The 22409-nt window shown below is 38.4% G+C and overlaps 1 protein-coding gene across 1 annotated transcript; it reads left to right on the top strand.

Annotated features, from left to right (window-relative positions):
* The first annotated feature begins 243 nt into the window (after nt 1-243).
* LOC104121629 (uncharacterized) lies at nt 244-21856 on the top strand. Its single transcript, XM_070197573.1, has 24 exons — nt 244-743; nt 1667-2026; nt 2750-2879; nt 4734-4909; nt 6061-6134; nt 6305-6340; nt 6433-6523; nt 6598-6657; nt 11749-12013; nt 14129-14328; nt 14472-14573; nt 14851-14961; nt 16196-16261; nt 16346-16444; nt 17310-17543; nt 17879-18001; nt 18149-18235; nt 18742-19053; nt 19205-19392; nt 19471-19573; nt 19652-19797; nt 20680-20759; nt 20965-21140; nt 21449-21856. Exons 1-24 carry the CDS (start codon nt 351-353, stop codon nt 21602-21604), a joined length of 3768 nt encoding a protein of 1255 aa, XP_070053674.1. The 5' UTR covers nt 244-350; the 3' UTR covers nt 21605-21856.
* The last annotated feature ends 553 nt before the right edge of the window (nt 21857-22409 follow it).

The raw sequence follows: 22409 nt of genomic DNA, 5'->3' as shown, positions 1-22409 counted from the left end.
AATTAAGTCCCAAGTGATACACTAACAAACAAGTAGGCAGAAAGGGTAGAAAGATAGTCTGATATACAACACTAAGAGCAATCCTCCTCTGCTAGAAGTTTTGTTAGTTAGCTTTGTTAGTTTTCTTTTGGACAGTTAGCTGTGTTGTAGCTAAACTGTGGCTTTGTAAAGTTACACATTGGTGATTAATAAAATTCTTAGTTACCAAAAAAAAAAAAAAAAAAAAAAAAAGGAAATAAAGAAATCAAGAATCAAGAAACAAGAATGCCGCGCGCTTTTCATCTTACTGTCTCTCTATAAAAAAAAAACCCACACTCTTCACTAATTCCTCTCACTAATCGGAGAGAAAAATGGAGAAGGGAGAAGAAGAACAAGCTGAAGAAGAGATATCTGAAGAGCAAAGAAAGCGGGCCGAAGCCAATCGTCTTGCCGCCTTAGCGAAGCGCAGAACCCGACTCACTGAACCCAACCAAGACTCTTGGAAGCATTTCAAATGCAGAAAGATCTCCCATTTACCCCTCTCCGCCAACTCCACTAATGTTTCTTTCCGTAAGCCTCAAACCCCCTCTCCCCTCAACCCACCTCCCATGCCCTGCACCCCTAGTCCTCCACCACAAAAGTTTAGGGCCAGGCTTGAAATTTGCTCGTCGGATTCATTCTCTGTCACTCCCGCGCCCCTGGAAGGATTTACTTATCCCGGTGAACAACAATGTATGGAAAAACTCAGAGATTGCCTCTCATGTGTAAGGATTTTTTCTCACAATACTATGTTAGTTATAGCCTACATTTATGTCTTCGTTGGACTCATAGTTCATGTGAAATCCTATGTCGGGTTGCAAGATTTTCAACTGATAGGATGGGTTTTGTGTTAGATTGATGTATGCCAAGTTGATTTATCTTTTTCTGTTTATTTGACATCTAGTGTAAGCCAATATTTAATCTTTTTGTGGGCTTAGATGTTCATTTACTCCTATAAATAATTGGCCAACAACTATGGCTCAGTCCCAAACAAGTTATGGTCGGCTATATGAATCCTCACTTCCCCTTTAAGCTTAACTCATGTCATCATTATACCAGTGAAAGTGAAAAATAAGTTAAATATATATAAATAATAGTAATAATAACAATAATACTATAAGTTGTCTAACAAGACTAGATCATTATCTCCACTAGTAGATATCATCTATATGGACCTTTTTCTTCCATTGTGCCATATCTTTAGCTAAGTATGCATTGATCCAAAGAAACTATAGGTCTTTCGAGATAACTTTCTTCCATGTGATTTTAGGTCTACCTTGTCTCCTTTTAACACTTTCACCCACCATAGTTTCACCTACCGACCGATGCATATGTAGGTCGACATAGGACATGACATCATCATCTCTCATTTGCCCTTGAAAGCGTTGTCAAATTTCGGGGTATAGGAGGGATTTGGTTTGTCTTTGAATCTATGCGTTTCTCTCTCGTTCTTTTAAAGGCACATTCTCTTTAACTCATTATTGAATCCAAAGCTTCTATGTCGTTGATCTAGTAATTGATGGATTGAGTAATTTTACTGGTAATCTGTTTCCTTTGTTACAAAACTGTGAAATTGTCTGAAGCCTTTATCTTTTAGCAGTCCAAGATATTAATCCAGGAACTCAACCATGTTAGTTTATCTGATCAGGTGGCACTGTCGCATTGCACTCAAACGACTAGTGAGGGAAAGGCTTGTGTTTATCAAGTTAGAGACTATGAAGCAGTTCTGAAGTCTCTAAAGAACTCTAGAAGCATTGAATATGAAGAGATCCCTTGGGGAACATTCAATGTAGTCGAGAGACTTTCTCATTCATCCTCTGCAGGTCGATGGATACCTTGTAGGCCGGAGCATCTTCCTGATGAGAAGGTTGATGAGTTGATCAGCAAACTTCCTAAAAGATTGTTGGATACACTTCATCCTTTTCAGCTTGAAGGAGTTCGGTTTGGATTGAGAAGGGGCGGTCGATGTCTCATTGCAGATGAGATGGGACTAGGGAAAACGATCCAGGTAATGTTGCTGAAATAGATAACTGAATATTGCTGTAGCAGACAGGGAATCCTGCTATTACTGTCGATGCATGTCTGAGGTAAATAGCTATTCAGGAAGATGGGCGATCTTTGTAGTTGAGTGCACTTCTAACATGAGTAACTCATTGTAGGATAGACTTTTCTCCATTCAACTATTAGATGAAAAACTATAGTCTTAAACTAATTTTTTCAAGTTCGGATACTTTATTTGGCTAGATTGTTACTCAGCTAGCTCAAATTTGACAGGAATAAATTTGGTAGAAGTTACGCTAGAATTAAGGAAGAAATATAAATGCTCTTAAATTGGAAATTTACAGGAATACTTAAGCATGTTCTTGACGGATACTAAAGATGACAACTTTTTGGCTACGGTAAATTCCTCTGCCTCTGTATGGGTGCTCTTGGTACCGTAGATTGGAGTTGCGTTACCAAAGCTCTCAGTTCTAAGTTTCTTGTTGTGGTTGTCAATGAAATCAATCTCCTATATTGGTTGTAAACTTTTGTACTTCGGAGGATCTATTGAATTAATTCTACAATTCTATTTCTTTTTTGTATATGTCTTAATGTGTGTGCGTCTCGCGCATTTTTGCCTCAAACTGATTGTTTTGAATCTAGTATATTCTTAATTCAATACCTTCTTCTGAAGCTTGATATTTCGCAAAATAGTTTCTCCTCTAATATTAACTCACATTTTTTTATTCAGGCTATCACCATTGCAAGTTCCTTCATGGATGAAGGTTCTATGCTCATAGTTTGCCCAGCTATTCTGAGATATCCATGGGCTGAAGAACTGGAGCGCTGGCTTCCTTGTTTACCTTCTGATATCCATCTGGGTACTGTTTTCAAGCTTGTCCACCACTAATAACCATTCTCTTCCTTTATCTCCCTTTTCCTCTCTGAAAAGTGATGACTAGGGATGAGTGCATGGAGAAGTTATAGTCATATCGTTCTTTAACGTTATAAAAGCTGTTGTCATGTATATGTTGATTTACAAATCCTAAAGTAGGACTTTGTGTTTGTGGTGTATGATAATTAGAGGAAACATACTAGTGAATAAGGAATTGATATAAGTCTATTTAGTGACCCTAAGTTGCTCGGACTCGGGTGCGGGTGTCCGATATGGGTGCGGATCTAGAGGTCAGATACTTCATGATCTTAATATTAAGATTCGGGGATACTCATCCAGGTACGGACACTGGTGCAGGGATTCAGTTAAAAATAATTCAAATATCTAAAAATAGAGTTATAAAAATATCTATATGAGACATTATGTGAAAAACTTACAAGGTATTCCGAGAAAGAAGAAATATCGATCAAGAGGAGAATCCGAGAAGGAGATAAAAGGAAAAGGATTGAAATAGAAATTTCTATATACAAGATATTACATTTTTTTTTCAATTTCACCGTAGCTTTTGTTTTGATTTCAAAAATCATTGTATCTGTCCCGAATTTCTCCATTGATCTAGGTCAAAGTACCCAAAAATCAGTTGACCAGATCCGGTACAGATCCAGACCCACACTCACACCCACACACACGTCGTGTCGACACGGGTGCGACATCAAAAGTGAAGAGTCCGTGCCCTTTGCTGTTTACCACTGTCCCTTAGTTCTAGGATTGAACTAATGGAAGTTTGTTTCAGTTTTGCCACCGATAGAGTTCTTTTCAGTTATCTAACGCGTATATAGCTCTTATAGTATCTTTTTCTTGAGTAACTTTTAGATGAATTGTATGGATTGTTTCTTCGAAAAAGGCTGAGTTTTGAATGGCAGTGAATGGTTTTAGATACCACCTTTTCTATGGCCTGGATGGCAGGTTTAGTTAGGCAAAAATTAGACTGCATATTTGTGTTATCCGTTTAGTTTACCTACTTTACTTTCATTAGGAGAATAAGAGTTTTGTTCTCACACTTATTTGGATAATTTAACTCTTGAATGGTCGTATTGAAGGGAAAGCTTCTAGGGACTATAAATGAAACACTGAACCCTTGATGAGACTCGATGCTGCTTGAATAACTGATTACGAGAGACTCATTGCTAGTGATAAAATCAGAGAGCTCTTCTCATTTTTATGTGTACAAAACTTAATCACTTGTTGATCTCAACCTAAAGAAAGCATTGAACACGATTCTCTTGTCATTAAAAAAAATATTTCTTTATTATCTTTATGTAATCTATTTCTGCCCCTTGTTTCAATAGATTTCTTTCTGATTAAAAAAATAAGTTATTTCTCCCCTTGTTCTGTGGGTCCTTTTTATATGTCCAGTTCCGCTGGAAAAGAGCTGTGTTTTAAACTATATTTGAGTTGATAAACAACAAATATATTGCTTAGTTCCTCGTTTAGGAATTATCTAACTGTAAATTCGTTCATTTTGAGCTAGCATGACTAATTTGGCTGTCCTTCTAGGCTTTTTTGTCTTTTCTAGTTTTATGTCTTACATTCAATTTTTATGTATTCATCTTTGTCATCTAGTTTTTGGTCACAAAGACAATCCTGTTCGTTTACCTAAATGTCCAAGAGTTGTGGTGATATCATATACGATGCTTCGTCGTTTGAGGAGGAATTGTCTAACTGTAAATTCGTTCATTTTGAGCTAGCATGACTAATTTGGCTGTCCTTCTAGGCTTTTTTGTCTTTTCTAGTTTTATGTCTTACATTCAATTTTTATGTATTCATCTTTGTCGTCTAGTTTTTGGTCACAAAGACAATCCTGCTCGTTTACCTAAATGTCCAAGAGTTGTGGTGATATCATATACGATGCTTCGTCGTTTGAGGAGGAACATGTTGGAACAAGAGTGGGCCACCTTGGTTGTGGATGAATCACATAATTTGCGTTGCACAAAGAAAGCATGTGAAAATGACGAGGTACAAAGTCCTTTCTGAGAAAAAAAAATCTTTAGATAACTAAGATCAAGTTATTTTTTAAGTAACTAGTCAAATAAGTGCTTACTTCAATATATTTAGCTCTTTGTCTGACCATTTACTGTTTAGGGTAATACCAATTGATGGTTGAGGTGTAAAAAGTTGGGGTGTTGATCCCTAAACATTTGATTAGTGGCATTAGAACCTTTCCACTAAATACTAATGTTTCATGAGTCACTTGGTTGGTGAAAGGATGAAATTGTCTTTGATTTAAAAAAAACAATTAGTCAACATTAAATCGAAAAGACTTGGGAATTAGAAACAAAAAGCATGACTGAAGCGGGATGCAAAAGATAAAAGTTTTTTGGCTAACATGGGAAAAGCTATGAAGTTATACTGCATGTGCTTATATATCTGATTTCCAGTTTAGGCTCTTCTAGATCAAACATAAAGCTGAGTTGAAAATCCACTTTGCAGTTTATCAGGGTTGACCACAGGATCATTTGTGTTAGAGTTGCTCTATTTTCTAGTGATGATAAATATTGGTGATGCAGAGTCAAAACCTCTAAATAGATTAAAGAGAAAAAAAATTGTTAGTTTAATACTTTTCAAAAATGGCGTATGAAGACCGTCAAAGCTCTTCAGTTTTTACTGATGGGTCAAAGATTGATCGGCTGCTTACTCTCCACTCCAAAATTTTGAGGTTGTCATAGATCTGGACATTTACACCACAGGCCTCAAGACCCACTTGATGGACCCATAAGCAATGAATGAACCCACTACAAGGCCACAACTTTCGTGTACTTGCTGATAAAGAAGTAGATGGAGTCCTTGTCAAGTTTGGGGTGGAAGTATCAAACTTGACATCTTGGTTCTCTATCAGATACGACATTTGTCAAGAAATAAATTTTCATGGAAGGTTAGAGATGTAGGTAGAACAAACTTTTGAGAGGCACAAAACTCTCAATTAAAGAAGGGGTGATGCTTTCTCTTCAATAAAGGATCTTCATATTTATGAGGCATGATGCATGAATTTGGAACTTCGTTTTTTTAGTGGATGCACTTCCAATTATCGACATTTCATGATCAGTTACTGTACATAGTCAATACTTATTTGTTTTACTGCGTAAGAGTTCTCTTTTGTTGTTTGACAGATAACAACTGTTCTTGATGTTGCGACAAAGGCCAAGCATGTAATTCTATTATCTGGGACTCCATCTTTGTCAAGGTTGTAGCGTGTAGTGACACTTTTATTGATGTATGATCTTTGAAGTTTAGTTATCCTTTGAGAGCAGTCTTAACTTGCTAATGTACTTTGTTTCTTTTCGATCATGGCAATTTTCTGCATATGTCAATTGCATTCTGATACATGTTTCCTGTTTTCCTAAATGCTCGTAGGCCTTATGACATTTTTCATCAAATAAATATCTTATGGTGAGTTACTTGGTTCTCCATTTTCTCTGAGTACCTTTTACTCTGGATGGTCATTTATTCCCTTCTCATACTTCTTTCATGGTTTAACCTAGGCCCGGTTTACTTGGAAAGACTAAATATGACTTTGCAAAGACTTACTGTTCGGTTAGATTTGTTCATGGCTGCCAAGGGAAGGTTTTCCAGGTGACTCTTGTTCCCTCAAATATTGAAAGAGACGCAAATCCCACTGGAAAATGTTCATGATTTGGTCTTCACAGGATTTCTCAAAGGGGGTTCGCTTGGAGGAATTAAATGTGTTACTGAAGCAAACTGTAATGGTATGACCTTGTAGCTCCTTTGTTGCTTCAATTCATTGTATTTTTCATGATGTACTTTGTTTTTGTCCTCATCTTCGATCTCTCAGCGACTTGTAAGTACATGATGTCTGTGAGAAGGCACAGGAGAAAATATGTTATTGATATTGGACGATAAATACAATACAAGAGGTCCCTATTTATAGCTATACACTACAAGGAGATATTACTCCTCTTCCAATGTGGGACAAGACTACACTATACATATCTATAAACTAACACTCCCCCTCAAGCCGGTGCATACACATCATATGTACCGAGCTTGTTACACATGTAACTAATACGAGAACCAGTAAGAGACTTAGTGAAAATATCTGCTAGTTGATCATTCGACTTTACAAACTTTGTAACAATATCTCCTGAAAGTATTTTTTCTCTGACAAAGTGACAGTCGATCTCAATGTGTTTAGTCCTCTCATAGAACACCGGATTTGACACAATATGAAGAGCAGCTTGGTTATCACACACTAGTTCCATCTTGCTGATTTCTCCGAACTTTAACTACTTGAGCAACTGCTTGACCCAAACTAACTCGCACGTCGCCATAGCCATGGCCCGATATTCGGCTTCGGCGCTAGATCGAGCAACTACATTCTGTTTCTTGCTCTTCCACAAGACCAAATTACCTCCTACTAGAACACAATATCCAGACGTAGAACGTCTATCAAAAGGTGATCCTGCCCAATCAGCATCTGTGTACCCAACAATCTGCTCGTGGCCTCGATCCTCGAATAGTAATCCTTTGCCTGGAGCTGACTTTATATACCGAAGAATGCGAACAACTGCATCCCAGTGACTATCACAGGGAGAATCCATAAACTGACTTACTACACTCACCGGAAAAGAAATGTCAGGTCTAGTCACTGTGAGGTAATTCAATTTGCCAACCAACCTCCTATATCTCGTAGGGTCTCTAAGAGGCTCCCCTGTCCAGGCAGAAGCTTAGCATTCGGATCCATAGGAGAGTCAATAGGTCTGCAACCCATCATTGCAGTCTCCTCAAGAATGTCTAAGGCATACTTCCGTTGTGAAATAACAATACCTGAGCTAGACTGAGCGACCTCAATACCTAGAAAATACTTCAATCTGCCCAGATCCTTAGTCTGGAAGTATTGAAAGAGATGTTGCTTCAGATTAGTAATACTATCCTGATCATTACCAGTAATAACAATATCATCAACATAAACCACTAGATAAATACATAGATTAGGAGCAGAATGCCGATAAAACACAGAGTGATCAGCCTCACTACGAGTCATGCCGAACTCCTGAATAATTGTGCTGAACTTACCAAACCAAGCTCGAGGGGACTGTTTCAAACCATATAGTGACTTGCGCAATCTGCACACACAACCATTAAACTCCCCCTGAGCAACAAAACCAGGTGGTTGCTCCATATAAACTTCTTCCTCAAGATCACCGTGGAGAAAAGCATTCTTAATGTCTAACTGATAAAGAGGCCAATGACGTACAACAGCCATGGACAAAAAGAGACGAACAAATGCTACTTTAGCCACGAGAGAGAAAGTATCACTATGATCAAGCCCAAAAATCTGAGTATATCCTTTTGCAACAAGACAAGCCTTAAGCCGATCAACCTGGCCATCCGGGACGACTTTGACTGCATAAACTCAACGACAACCAACAGTAGACTTACCTGCAGGAAGAGGAACAAGCTCCCAAGTGTCACTCGCATGTAAAGCAGACATCTCGTCAATCATAGCACGTCGCCATCCTGGATGAGATAGTGCCTCACCTGTAGACTTAGGGATAGAAACAGTGGACAAAGAAGATATAAAAGCATAATGTGGTGACGACAGACGATGATAACTTAAACCGACATAGTGGGGATTAGGATTAAGTGTGGATCGTACACCTTTGCGGAGTGCAATTGGTTGACTAAGAGGAGACAAGTCCGCAGTAGGTGCAGAATCTGATGCGGGGCGTGAATCACCTGGGCCTGATGCTGGATGTGGACGACGATGATAAGTCAAGAGTGGTGGAGCTGCAGAAGGTTGAACTGGATTATGTGGAGGAACTGGAGCTATAGGTGGTGGAGCTACAACCAGAGTTGTAGGTGGTGGAACTGGAGCTATAGGTGGTAGAGCTACAACTGGAGTTGTAGGTGGTGGAGCTGGAGTTACTGAATCTCCAAAAGATGAAACTGGTAGTTCCTCAGAAATATCTAAGTGATGACCTGAACCTATGAAGTATGATTGGGTTTCAAAGAAGGTAACATCAGCGGACATAAGGTACCGCTGGAGGCCAGGAGAGTAGCATCGATACCCCTTTTGTGTTCTCGAGAAACCCAGAAATACGCACTTAAGAGCACGCGGAGCTAACTTATCTGTTCCTGGAGTAAGGTTATGGACAAAACAAGTGCTTCCAAAGATACGGGGTGGAAGAGAGAACAAAGGTAAGTGGGGAAACATGACAGAGAATGGAACTTGGTTCTGGATAGCTGAAGATGGCATACGATTAATAAGATAGCAAGATGTAAGAACGGCATCCCCCAAAAACGTAACGGAGCATGAGATTGTATGAGTAGGGTACGAGCAGTTTCAATAAGATGTCTATTCTTTCTTTCAGCTACCCCATTTTGTTGAGATGTGTACGGACAAGATGTTTGATGAATAATCCCATGAGATTTCATAAACTGCTGAAATGGGGAAGACAAATACTCTCGGGCAATATCACTACGGAATGTGCGAATAGAAACCCCCAATTGATTTTGAATTTCAGCGTGGAAGGTCTGAAAAATAGAAAACAGCTCAGATCGATTTTTTATCAAATATATTCAAGTGCACCTGGAATAATCATTAATGAAACTGACAAAGTAGCGGAATCCTAAGATGGAACTGACCCGACTAGGACCCCAAACATCTGAATGGACTAAAGTAAAAGGTGACGCTGCTCGATTATCAAGACGCCGAGGGAAATAGGAGCGGGTATGCTTACCGAGCTGACATGACTCATACTCTAGAGCTGACAAATGAGATAAACCAGATACCATTTTCTGAAGTTTTGACAAACTGGGATGTCCCAACCGTTTATGTAATAAATCTGGTGAATCAGTAACAAGACAAGTTGTAGAAGGAAGACAAGATGTGAGTCAATGTGATTTAGCAAGGATAAGGTAATAAAGTCCGTTTGATTCACGCCCGGTACCAATGATCCGCCCCGTACTGCGTTCCTGTATCAAAACATGGTCATCAAGAAATAAAACAGCGCATTTAAGTGATTTGGCTAAGCGACTAACAACTATGAGATTAAAAGGACTATTGGGAACATAAAGGACTGAATCTAAAGGTAAGGAAGGAAGTGGGCTTGCTTGACCTATTGCATTTGCCATGGTTTGAGACCCATTGGCCATTGTGACTTTTGGAAGAGATTGAGAATACGAAATAGTAGTGAAAAGAGATTTGTTACCAGAAATATGATCTGATGCACCTGAATCAATGACCCAAGACTCAGAGGATGAAGATTGGGAGAAACAAGTCACGCTATTACCTGTTTGAACAACAGAAGCTATCTCAGAAGATGTCTGCTTACATGCTTTATACTGAAGGAACTCAATATACTCTGCTAAAGAAACCATCCGACTATTCAAAGCATCGGTTCCCATGTCGCTACAATTTGTCGTAGTAGGGTTAACTTGAAATAGTGGAAATAAGTAACTCCTGTGAGAAAACTTAAGAAATAGCTTGAAAAACACTGTTTACAGCAGGAAAACATAACATTTTTCTGTGCCGGAAACACTGTAGCTCGCCGGAAAATTCCAAAGTTGTCGGAATTTGTTGTAACCAGGATGGATAGACTCGGAATTCCTTTGCGAGCAAGCTGTCCTGAAGAAATATTTTCAAAAATTGCCAGAAAGGTCACTGTTCACGCCGGAAAAATATAAAAGTGGCCGGAATTTGATTTGAATTAGATGGGTAGGCTCGGAATTTTGAGGAGAGCACACTGTCCTGAAGAAGCTTCGCGAAAAAATGGCCGGAATCCTCGTCGGAAAAGTTGTTGCCGACACGTGGAGGAGCGTGGCGGCTTTTCTGCCGGATAAAATTTCAGAGGTTGGTAGTCGGAGGGTGATCTACCTCGTGGTGGTGTTGGTTTTAGCACAATACCGACAGAAAGTGACTTTCACTTAGACAAGCCTTAGGTCACCGGAAAAATTACACGATGACTAAATTCTTTCTTCCCGGTTAACGCTGGAATGACGCACAACAATCTTCTCACTAATGCTCTGATACCATGTGAGAAGGCACGAGAGAAAATATGTTATTGATATTGGATGATAAATACAATACAAGAAGTCCCTATTTATAGCTATACACTACAAGGAGATATTACTCCTCTTCCAATACGGGACAAGACAACACTATACATATCTATAAACTAACAATGTAAAACTGCTCATGTCACGCTGCTGTCAATTGGTTTACTATCCACTAATTCATTTTGACAAACAGAAGATTGCTGTACAGTTGAGTTTGATATCTAATGATGGCACTTTCAGTTGGTAAAGCCCCTAATTTGTGATAATAGTTTTCCAATATGTGAAGTTCAGGTTGTTGCTAATGACAACTAGTTAGGGTTCTGGATGTAGTTCTACCTTAAAATTCTCATAATATATATCCTCACCCTCCCAACAAGTAACCTATTGATTTTCTTTTCTCTCAATATACATAGATACACTATTTTCTGTAAGAAATGTATATGATGTTCTTTCTGACACAAACCTAATAAATAACAAAGAATAATTAAAAGGTTGTGGTTGAGGAATAGCCTTTTGACTCTCAAGATAGTGTGTAGGTCGTCATGTTTGACATGGAGGGAGTGGTATTTATTCATGTACACAAGCTCTGATTACAGAATGCTTGCTATGCTGAGATAATCAGCATCTACAGTTAGATATGCTGCACTATTATTATTAGACATGCTGCAATATTATTATTAGATATGCTGCACTATTATTTCCTTTGTTTCCTGCTACTTTTTTTCCCCTCCAGATATTGAAGACTTAGCTCTTATTCTTCATTTATTTATATCATCCAGATACGCCGTTTGAAGGAGCATGTGCTTTTGCAGTTACCACCGTTGCGGCGCCAAATTATAAGTTTGACTTTAAAAAAATCAGATATTTCTCAGGCAGTGGCTACCGTTGACTTGTTGAAAGGAAGAGCTTCTGGGAAGTGTGGTGCCAAAGAGGTTGAAGGTGTAACCAATGATGACTCATGCGCTAAAGATGTAGAGAAAGCTTTTGAGGATTTAAAGTTTGTTGCTGAAGATGTGCAACTGGAAACTCCTGAAAGAGTTGATGGTATGTTATAAATGACCTAGATATTCAAACTAGATTCTGTTGTTGGTGGTAGTCCTTGGTCCCTTTCATCCAATTTTCCCAGTAGTTATGTTTTGTGAGAAAAGCAACTAGCAATAGTCAATTTATTGTTTATTAGGCTTAATTTGTATTTTTTTGGGATCTGTTAGCTTCTTTAAATGGGGAAGACTGAAGAGAACGCAATTTGTCACCAAATTTAAAATATATGGATACATATGGCCTGCTAGATCATATCCAAAAGAATAATAAACAAAAAAAAAAAATGTAACTTGGGTCCTCTCGGCAATTTGAACTTTCTAGAGGGCAACTAATGTCAGTGTCAGTTGAAACTAATGTGGATTTACCAAGTGGAGGAAATACAACTGGAACAATGTTATCGTGGGTAGAAGATGAGACATCATGCACAATACTATAGGGATTTTTTGACGGTAAAGTAACTCTGAGGACCTTAGTTTCTCAAGGGACTTCAGCACCTTTGGCAATAGAGGCAAAGGGATGCGTAACTAGGGTAATTTTGACAAGCTTTTGAGTGTGGTTCATGGATAAGACCCTCAGCTTCGGATGTTGCAGCCCTAGCTCTATGTGGTAGTTTGCAAGGAGAGAACAATAAAGGTGTTTGAGGGGGTTGGGAATGATTTTGTATATTTGAGGAATAGCCTCTTCTCTCTAGTTTCTTTTGGTGCACCCTTGAGTTCCCTGTTTGCATTGATGATTAAGTGGCTTTTGTAAAGAATCATGTTTACTAATATTTACTAATATTGTCTCCCTTTGCTTTGCATCTTTCTTCTGGATTTCATGGTGTTCCTATTTATCCTATGATTGTTGTTGTGATACTAATATTGTCTCTTTTTTGTCATTTTGTCTTTTTTTTTTTTTTTGAGCCGAGCGTCTTTCGGAAACAGCCTCTCTACTCCTTCGGGGTAGGGGTAAGGTCTGCGTACACACTACCCTCCCCAGACCCCATTAGTGGGATTTTACTGGGTTGTTATTGTTGTTGTTGTAAAGAATCATGTTTAATGTACGCTTTCTACTTTTTGGTATATTGCTTGTGTACGGGGGTTTCCCCAATATCAATAGAATTATTTACCTTATAAAAAAAGTAGCTACTTGTGACGTTTGTATTGCTAATGGGTTTAGGCCTCATTTGTTTTCACTTAATGGAGGTCTGAATCTTAATCATTCAGATCTCAGACATTAAGTGCGTTTGTTTTTCAAGTCTGAATCTTAATTATTCAGATCTTAATCATTAAGCGTGTTCGTTTTTTTTACTTCACAACCATTTAATGGGTCTGAATAGGTCTGTATGATTAAGATCTATAACAAAGATTTAATTTCATTAAGATGGTATCATCCATATTCATTATTAATTGCCGTCACCGCCTACCATTATCAACTACCACTATGCCGCCACCACCACCATACTCAACCACCACCACCACACCACCACCATCCTCAATCATAGACGCCATCATTATCGACTATCACCACCCACCATCCTCACCACCATCATTCTCAACCACAATCAACACTCATCCACCTCAACTACCACAACTAACCACCCAATCACTATCAGCAACCACAACCGACACTGCCCATCTTTATAACCTACCACCATCTTACTCAATCACAACTACCATCACCACCCGCCATTATTAACAATCACCACTCACCACCACCATCCTCAATCATAATCGCCACCACTGCCAATCACCACTAGTTACTACCCTGAACCACCACCATCAACCAAAACTACCACCAACCACCGCCTCTAGTCGGCATTCACCTGTTAGCCATCATCACCAACATCTATCATATTTTTAAAAAATTATATATTTTATTGATAGAATATTAGATTAATTAGTATTTCATTTGAATTTTATGTTTATTAATTTTCAAATAAAGATAAATTTTATACATTCATATGTTAAAAATCAAACTGTCTTAATCATTTAATATTTAGATGTGTATTCAGATTCAGATGTCTTAATCTTAATACACATCTTGATATTCAGATGTGTACTCAGATTCAGACGTCTTAATCTTAAAAAAAACAAATGAGGCCTTAATATACTTGCTCCTCTTTTGTCTTTTTGTCAGATGATACTGGCTGTTGCAGATCTTTAAGAGAGCTCTATGACGAAGCGCTTGGCATTGCAAAATTGCCAGGATTCTTCGAGTGGCTCTCTATACATCCAATCATTACAGAATTGGACGGTGAAGAAACAATGGAAGCAAGCCGCAGTTGTCATAAAATGATAATATTTGCTCATCACCATATAGTTCTTGATGGTGTACAGGTGAAATCCCTGCAATGCATGTTAAAATAGACTTCACATGTCTATTTGCATGAACAAATTACACACTTCTTTTTGCTGTATCAACGAACTCATCAAATTTCTCTTGGTTTCACTTGTTCCCATCATTGTTATCACTTTTGTAGGAGTTTCTTTGTCAAAAAGATATTGATTATATTCGCGTTGATGCAAATGCATCATCAAGTGATAGGCAGTTAGCTATTCAATCATTCCAATCAGCAAATCAGGTTTGTATATTCTGCTCCAGATAATTTGGAGTTCGTCGTTACTGGTAATTTGGAGTTCGAAACAAATCGCTTTTCCCGCCCCTATGATACTAATCAAAAGCTTAAGCAGCATTTATAATCTCATGGATGAAATGGTTATCATTGGATGTAAATCGGTTTCTTTCTTTTGTATATTGGTGTTGCTTGCCTTGCTCTTTGTTTTTGCCATTAATTTGGATAGAGTTGTGCACTTGAAAGGAAGACAGATTGGCTGACTTGTTTTACTTTTGATAACCAGGTTAAGATTGCACTTGTTGGAATACTCTCTGGTGGCTCTGGACTTAACTTAACATCAGCGCAACATGTGGTATTCTTGGAGTTGCCAACAAAACCAGCTCACATGCAACAGGTGAAGCTGTTATACCCCAATATCAATATATTGTATCAGTGGAGAAAATTATTTACTTAGAAATCTAATCTACTTCTTACTCTTTTTCTTTTGCTCTCGTTCTATTCAATGGTTGCATTTGAATATATATGTAACTGTTCTGTAAAGAGGCTAAGTTGTTTAACACTTGGATTTGGCTCTCCATGTACATTTTACCTGTTGATTTTTTTTGGTCCAATTTTTCCTGAGGCATCTCTACTATTAGGCAGAGGTGTAAGTCGGTAAACTCTTTCAGTGAAACCCTGTTTTCCATTTATTTCCAATTGTATCCTTATCTCACCTCCCAAGGAAAGAAGGTTAGAGAGGTCATCCTATTGAAAATCGAGATCTCTATTTCTGCCCCCACTGCCCTATGTTTTGCTTTTCCCAACTTCTCTTTCTTCTCCAGCAGATTTAGAACTGCTCCAAGAATTCAAAATTGGTGTACACACATTGGGTGCCTGTCTAGTGAAGGATAAATGTATTTGTATATCTGACCAATGCTCTTAACACCTGTTTTGTCTGGTGGGATGAAGCTCTGAGATAAGTGATAACCCTTTGAGGCAGTTGTGTGAATTCTTTTCCGTGTACTGAATGCTTCATTACATCTTTCCCAGGAATGCTCAACCCAGAAAATTACATAAGCATCAGTTTAAGACTATTGGCAATGAGTGAACTGATCTACTATTTTATAACATCCCTTGGAACCTAATACTTCACTTTGTCCTGCACACTTTTCTAACTGGTGAGCTGAGAATTAAACAAAATTGTGCAGTTGTGTGAGGCACCATCACCAATTGAATGCTACAGACAATGAACTGGAATCCCACTAAGCATATTGTCTTAACATAGGTTGTTCTCAATCATGAATGGCATGCCACGCAGGGCTTGTGCACATCAATGAATGCAGAGCATAAACTTTTATATCACAAAGGTAAACATGATAATCCTAGGAAAGGTAGCCCTTAAAATTTTCTGCGTAACTGACGTGCACCAATATTGGACACTTTTGTCAATAGTGAATGTTCCTAACATGGATCTCCATGCTCGATTTCGATTTTCCCTTGTTGTTGGTCATATGCTTGAGTTTCAGATTATTCTCCATTGTCAATGTCAACATCCAGTGCCCCTATCTTTTTGCAAGATCTTCTAAATATTGAAGTAGTTATTTCTTGTCTGATTGGTTGATGCTTATATGCAGTCTAATCATTTGTAGGCTGAATGCAGAGCTCATAGACAAGGGCAAACAAAGGGAGTAAATGTATATATTTTTATTGCAAAGGTGACTTTCTGTTTAATATATATTCTGTGAGATTTTCACTTGGGAAATTCTTTTTGCTAATTTTACTTAATGCCTTCTTACCAGGATACTTCAGATGAGTCTCGATGGCAAAGTCTTAATAAGAGTTTGCGTCAAGTTTCATCTACAATGGATGGGAAGTATGACGCTGTACAGGCAATAGAGGTATTCATGGAAAAGATAATATTCATAGATCAGTTTCATTCTCGTTCATTTTTGTGCATTGCATCGTTGTCCTTAACAATTATAACAAGCCTTGCAAATGCTAAATGTTATGCTCTTGTCTTCACTTAAATTTAAAAGCCTACAATTTAACAGAAGAAAATATTGAATCTAGAAGTTGACTTATGACATAAGTCAACTGGCGTGGGGAAGCTCAATAACAAACACTTGTAGGTGGAGAGTTTTCAATCAAGAGCACAGTATGGGGATTTACCCAGAACCCTTTGAATGATCATTTTCTCTTTTCCAAGATACAATCTGTATGTGACTTATATCAAATAGAAGATAAAGGCAGTAATAATTTAATCATTTCAGAAACTGGTGCAGAAAATGTGAGATAATCAGGCATAATGGTGAAAGTGGTAATTTTTTGGTTTTGTGACTTTCTCATTGGTGGGGTTGGCTGAGGGAGGACTTGGTCACCCTCTATTTGCTTGTAGTCGGACTCTCATATTCTTAGATCTACTTATAGGTAAACAGGGAAACCTGAACATGTAGTTTAGTTCTTTAATCAAGTGGAGATTTAGATCTGTAGAGATTGTTCTATCCTCTTAAGGTATTTGTTCATACTCTAGTCCCCTTATATAGGTGCCTTTAATGGTGCGTAATTTGGTACTGTTTTATAAAACTCAAAAGGTATATGCAACTGATACCTATGCTGTGTAACCCTGACACTATTGTTAGCTGTATTTCTCTTTAAAACTGACAGTAAGGTCTATTACCTCTAGTTTGACTTTATTAGTATTCCTTGACCTTTGGTGGGAATGTTTTTGTTTTCCATTGATGGTAAGCTTGGTCTGGCAAATAGGTTGCTGATGTTTCTTACCTTGAGGAAATGGATGTCAGAGAAAAGAACAGTGAGCATTTAACAACTGAGAAGGCAGGAAATGGTGAAGTTGCTCGAGCAGAACCAACAGTAACTGAAAGCCAAGGCATTCATCTAGATTCAGATCCTGTTGAAGCTCATTGTGATACATACAGGGTTGAAGATAAACAGGATGGAAATAGTTCATTCTTATCGAAATCAGACCTCCATTATACGGTAGGTATTGCATCGGACAGGTGCCTATTAATGTCTATACTACATCAAAGCCCCAATACTCTACAGAAGCTACCTTTCTTCACTCCACCTCATTTTTAGCCTATGATCTCACTAGCTTCTCCTTTTTTTTTTGGCTTGAACAGATTTTTAAAAGCTACTCGCTTTGATTTAGCTTAAGATTTAAGTGATATTAAAGAACTAGTCCAAAAAATTGCATGCTGTGCGGAGCTTCAAGTACATTTTTATGTGACCAATCTAGTGTTAGGTTTATTCGACATGCCTCTTATTTCTGATTTTGCTTGATCTGGCCTTTGGCTTGTCTCTGTGATGGGAAGCCCACCACTTCTACCTTAGGGCATGAAGGATCTTCTTGTGGGGCTGAAGTTTCGGATGATGACTTTACTTCGTCACATTGTATAGATGTCAATGAAGCCAAAAATCAGGACTTCAATGAGGAGGTATTACCTGGATTTCTCGTTTTATACAAAAAATTTATCATACTTTTAATCTTTATTTCTGCACCCACAACTCTACCTCCTTTCTTGGATTTTGGAGGTTTATTTGGAACCACACTTAATCTGTTACTCATGAATTGGAGTATGTAGGGAAAAGGTGCATCCCCTGATTCAGAAGTAACTGGCGACAGACTTGTAACAAGCAGCTCTGTCCAAGTAGAGTCGCTCCGTTTTGAGGTAAAATTATATAGATTTTATCTAAATTTCCTATCTCCATATCACTTATTTTTTCCTCCAAACCAGCTGAAATTGGGAAGGTGTGCAGGGGAGGGTTTGGCTGTTACGAGAGTTACAATATTCCAAGTTGATAAATTTCAGATCAGCATAAAGCTCATTACCCTCGTCATAAAGTGCTTGCTGCTTGATGTGAATGGAATTTATGCACTTTTCTTGTGTAGCAGATGGTTATAATCTTGGACACCTAAACTCTTTATGTTTACTTTGCATTTTTTAAAGATCATTCCTGTTCTTAAAAATGGTAAGAAAAGCATATGCCAAGTTCTGTTTGGGTCTTGAGGCTTCTTTAAGATATTGCTTTACAATCTGCATTGTCAATCGGACATATCAGTAACAAGTAGTTCTCCCGCGGGGGGGGGGGGGGGGGGATTGTACCTCTGTAGTTTGCTTTGTTGAAATTGAGTTAGTTTTGATTTTGTTGTGTGCTTGGACTCCTATGGTTTCAGGTCAGCCAATATACAGGTAGGATTCACCTGTACACTTGTATTCCTGGAATTGATTCCAGGCCAAAACCGCTTTTTAAGAATTTCCGGCCAGAGGAAGTTCATCATAAACTGCCTCCTCTCAAGGAAGCTGAGAAAACAGCTTATAACAATATTAAGGATGATATGAGTTGTCGGTACGCTCTAGTGGAATTCCTCAAAGAATGGAGCACGTTGAGTTCCATCGAACGAAGGAAATTAATTGGAAAGGCCTTGCAACTTCCGTTATCTGTTGAGTTGTCCTATTTAAATGAAAACCTTAACCACGATAACGGGGTATGTTATTTGCTTCTTTCTTTGTCTTTTGGGTTTGTTCACCAATCGTTGACCTTTCATTAGTGACCTACCTCTGCTTATATCTGTTTTGACTCGTCAGGGTTGGAAGGTTTTGAACTGTGTTTAACACATAATGGGGCTTTTCTTTCAGGGACTGCTGAAAGGTAGAAGTAAGAGGAGGACAACGCCGTTGGACGAAATTAGCTATCCGTTACCACCAAATGCTGTCTGGAGGAAGGTCCGTCTTTGTACTGGGAAAGGGAAGCAAGAGAAGATATACATGCAGGGGTGGTCCGACAAGGATGAACCACTCTGCAAGCTTTGTCAAACTTCTTGCAGGTGAGTTCAAAGTATCATTTTGGAAAACATGAGGACAATTTTTGGGTCACTAATGCTTCATTGACTTTTCGTGTTCAGGAATAGCAATGCCAAAACTCCTGACTACTTTGAGGATCTCTTCTGTAGCTTGAACTGCTGCGAGGAGTATCACCTTAGAACTAATAAATCATCAATTCGTAATGTATGTTTTTACTTGTATTTTTACTAAAACGAGTTTTACCCTTGCAAGAAACCCTTTAATTGATCCCTGATACTTTAGGCGCTTTTCCAAATTGAGCATGGCATTTGCACAAACTGCCGTCTAGACTGCCACAAACTTGTCGAGCGCATCAGACCATTGTCATTTGAGAGTCGTGAAGAGTATATTGCCAAAGTAGCCCCAAATTTGGCAAAGCGTAAGAAATTGTAAGTTTACAGATTAGAATTACATGGTTTACATGCCAAGGTCTTAGTTTTTTAATCAAATAGCTTGCTTTTCGGTGTGTACATGTATGTAAAATTAATACATGTGTGTCGTGGCAGTTGTTGGCTTGAATTAAATTTCTACTGACCATCTCAAGAAAGAGAAATTGACGAGCCAGTATCAGTTTTATGTTTAAGCAAAATGTGTAGCTTGTGCGTAACAAGGAACAATCCATTTTCCCGTGCTTTTTTTTAGTTAATTCTTTGTGTTCCTCCTGGTACTAGTTTCATTTTCTTCCCTTTGTCTGTTTAGTCCTTATTCAACGATTTTGTTTTATTTCTTTTTCCTTTCTGATGTTATTTTGTTTATTGAGTTTTTGGTATAAATTCATCATGGATATCTTCAGCTATTGATAACATACATATCGACTTTGTTAGAGGGACGGATCTATCCTAAGACATTTTGTTCTTCAAGAACATAGAAAATAATGCCAGTCTACTGATCTAGGAACTACATACCTCGATGGTTTACAGTTTCACTTTAATACTACACATTAACAAAGGGAGTCCTTGATATGTTTAATTACCTAACAGTTCTTGTGTGCATAAATTGCCCCCTTCCCCCCCCCCCAAAAACACACACACATATAACATATAATTAACTTCTAACCTATATGTTAAACTAAGGGAGCTTTGGGGGAGTTTAACTACTTGAACAGTTCTCATTTGTTTAAACAGTCCCCTGTACATCACAATACCCTTGGTCAAACTAGAAAGTTTGAAAAGGGTGGGAGAGCTAGGGCAAATACACAAAAGAACTATCTACTCTATTTTGCTGCACTCAATGTATTAGCTGGAATACCAATTAGTTCTTGCACTTTGCAGATTTCAAAAGCTTGTTCAGGACCCTATTGATGGCAATGCATGGCATGCGGATCACATAATACCTGTATATCAAGGGGGAGGTAAATGATAAGGCACTTGCAAATTTTTTGTTCAAGGGTCATCCTCTTGGAGTTCTTGATAGACTTACTCAGATAATCTCTGGTTCTTTCAACTCTCTTCTCATTTCTATTTTCTGTGGGAACACTCTCTTTCCCCTTGCCCTCTAGCTTCCTCTTTCCACTGTAGTCCACACCCATAGCTTCTTGTCTTTTGAAATTCTTGCAGGTGAATGTAGGCTAGAGAACATGAGGACACTATGTGTTGCTTGTCATGCTGATGTCACTGCCGCACAGCATACAGAGCGACGTTTGACCAGACTTGTGGCAAAGAAGAAACTCAAAGCTGTCATGAGTAACCTCAAAAGTACTAAGAAATCGAAGCGGAAAGTGGATGAAGCAGAGGTGTGCTTTTCTAGATTTCACTGGTTAAATCATGTGTAGCCTTATTGACTTATGCTCCATTTGTTATTAGAACTCTCATCTGGTCAGCTAGATTGTCATTTAGGTAAGGATCTGGGGAAATTATAATGGGGGAAAAGGACAGATATTTATCCAAATGAGTGGGAAGCATTTGCAAATTAATTAACCTTTAAGTAATGTTTGGCCTATTGATGGGACAAATCTTATATGCGGCACATGGCTCTGGGTTGTTGGCACTGTATGCTGTTAATATCATATAAGTTCTTTTTCTGTTTTGCTACTTGCTTCAGGGTTCACGGCATTCTGACATTGAAGAGAACAAGGATGTGGATGAACTTCTAGTGAATGTTCCAGGGAGTTCATATTCTATTAGCACTGAAAGCACAGAACAAGGAAATTCAGAATTGAAGACTAGCACCAATGAGGATTTAGGTGAGGCGTCATAATGAATGACGTGCTGCCCACTGCTTCAGCCATGAAGAGAACCAACTGTAAAATTTTTGGGAAGTAATTACTTATCTTCTTGAAGAAATAAGGAAATGTGAGTGGGTTTTCTGGATATTTATGTATCCACAATAGTATACGACTACAAGAAGCAAATGAATTGCACTATCCTAATCCTTGTCATGAAGGTTCTTGATGGATATACCTGTATCTATTATTTTTTTTCTACTCATATTGGGATTGTTTGTGCTGAATGATGCCCCTTTCGACCATTCACTGCATAACTAGCTATCAAACACAGGTTGCCATGGTAAATCATGCTCACCAAGACTGGAGCAAATGGGTTTATACCAATTGTTGTCCCTCATGTCGAACCTGAGATCTCCAGGTTGTTACTCCCATGCTTCTGCCAAGACGTATGTCCATAAATATACCGTGAACAAGTTCCTTCAATCCAAGGATACAGTAATTGGAAGATGGAGAGACTATCCTCCCAGAAGACATGAAAGCTACAGTTGAGGTGTTCGTTGATGATGCTGATAAGAGATACGCCACTTGCCAACATTTACAAAACTGCTTCTCTGTTTACACTCCGAGAACACAGTTTACAATTACCTTTATTATAGATAGGAAGTTCTGGTTGTTACCAGACACTCTCGAAATGCTTTCCTCAAGAAATAAAAGAGGGAGGGACTTTATGATCTTAGTAGCGCGGTAATATATTACTCTAAGATCACTAAAAGAAGCAACAGCTGCTGCATCTATCTTACTACTAGTTAGTGAAGATGTTTGAACTGCCACTGAAGT

The sequence above is a fragment of the Nicotiana tomentosiformis genome, chromosome 3 (genome assembly GCF_000390325.3).
Source record: "Nicotiana tomentosiformis chromosome 3, ASM39032v3, whole genome shotgun sequence".
Lineage (NCBI taxonomy): Eukaryota > Viridiplantae > Streptophyta > Magnoliopsida > Solanales > Solanaceae > Nicotiana > Nicotiana tomentosiformis.
The sequence above is the reverse complement of the archived record's forward strand: the minus strand, read 5'-3'. Positions and strand labels throughout refer to the sequence as shown.

Bases quoted from the DNA above. Each gene is read 5' to 3' on its own strand.
- LOC104121629 (XM_070197573.1), top strand. From the start codon at position 351: ATGGAGAAGGGAGAAGAAGAACAAGCTGAAGAAGAGATATCTGAAGAG. The intron at 2,880-4,733 runs GTACTGTTTTCA...TTTGTCGTCTAG, and splicing joins ACCTTCTGATATCCATCTGG to TTTTTGGTCACAAAGACAAT. The intron at 16,262-16,345 runs GTGACTTTCTGT...CCTTCTTACCAG, and splicing joins TATATATTTTTATTGCAAAG to GATACTTCAGATGAGTCTCG.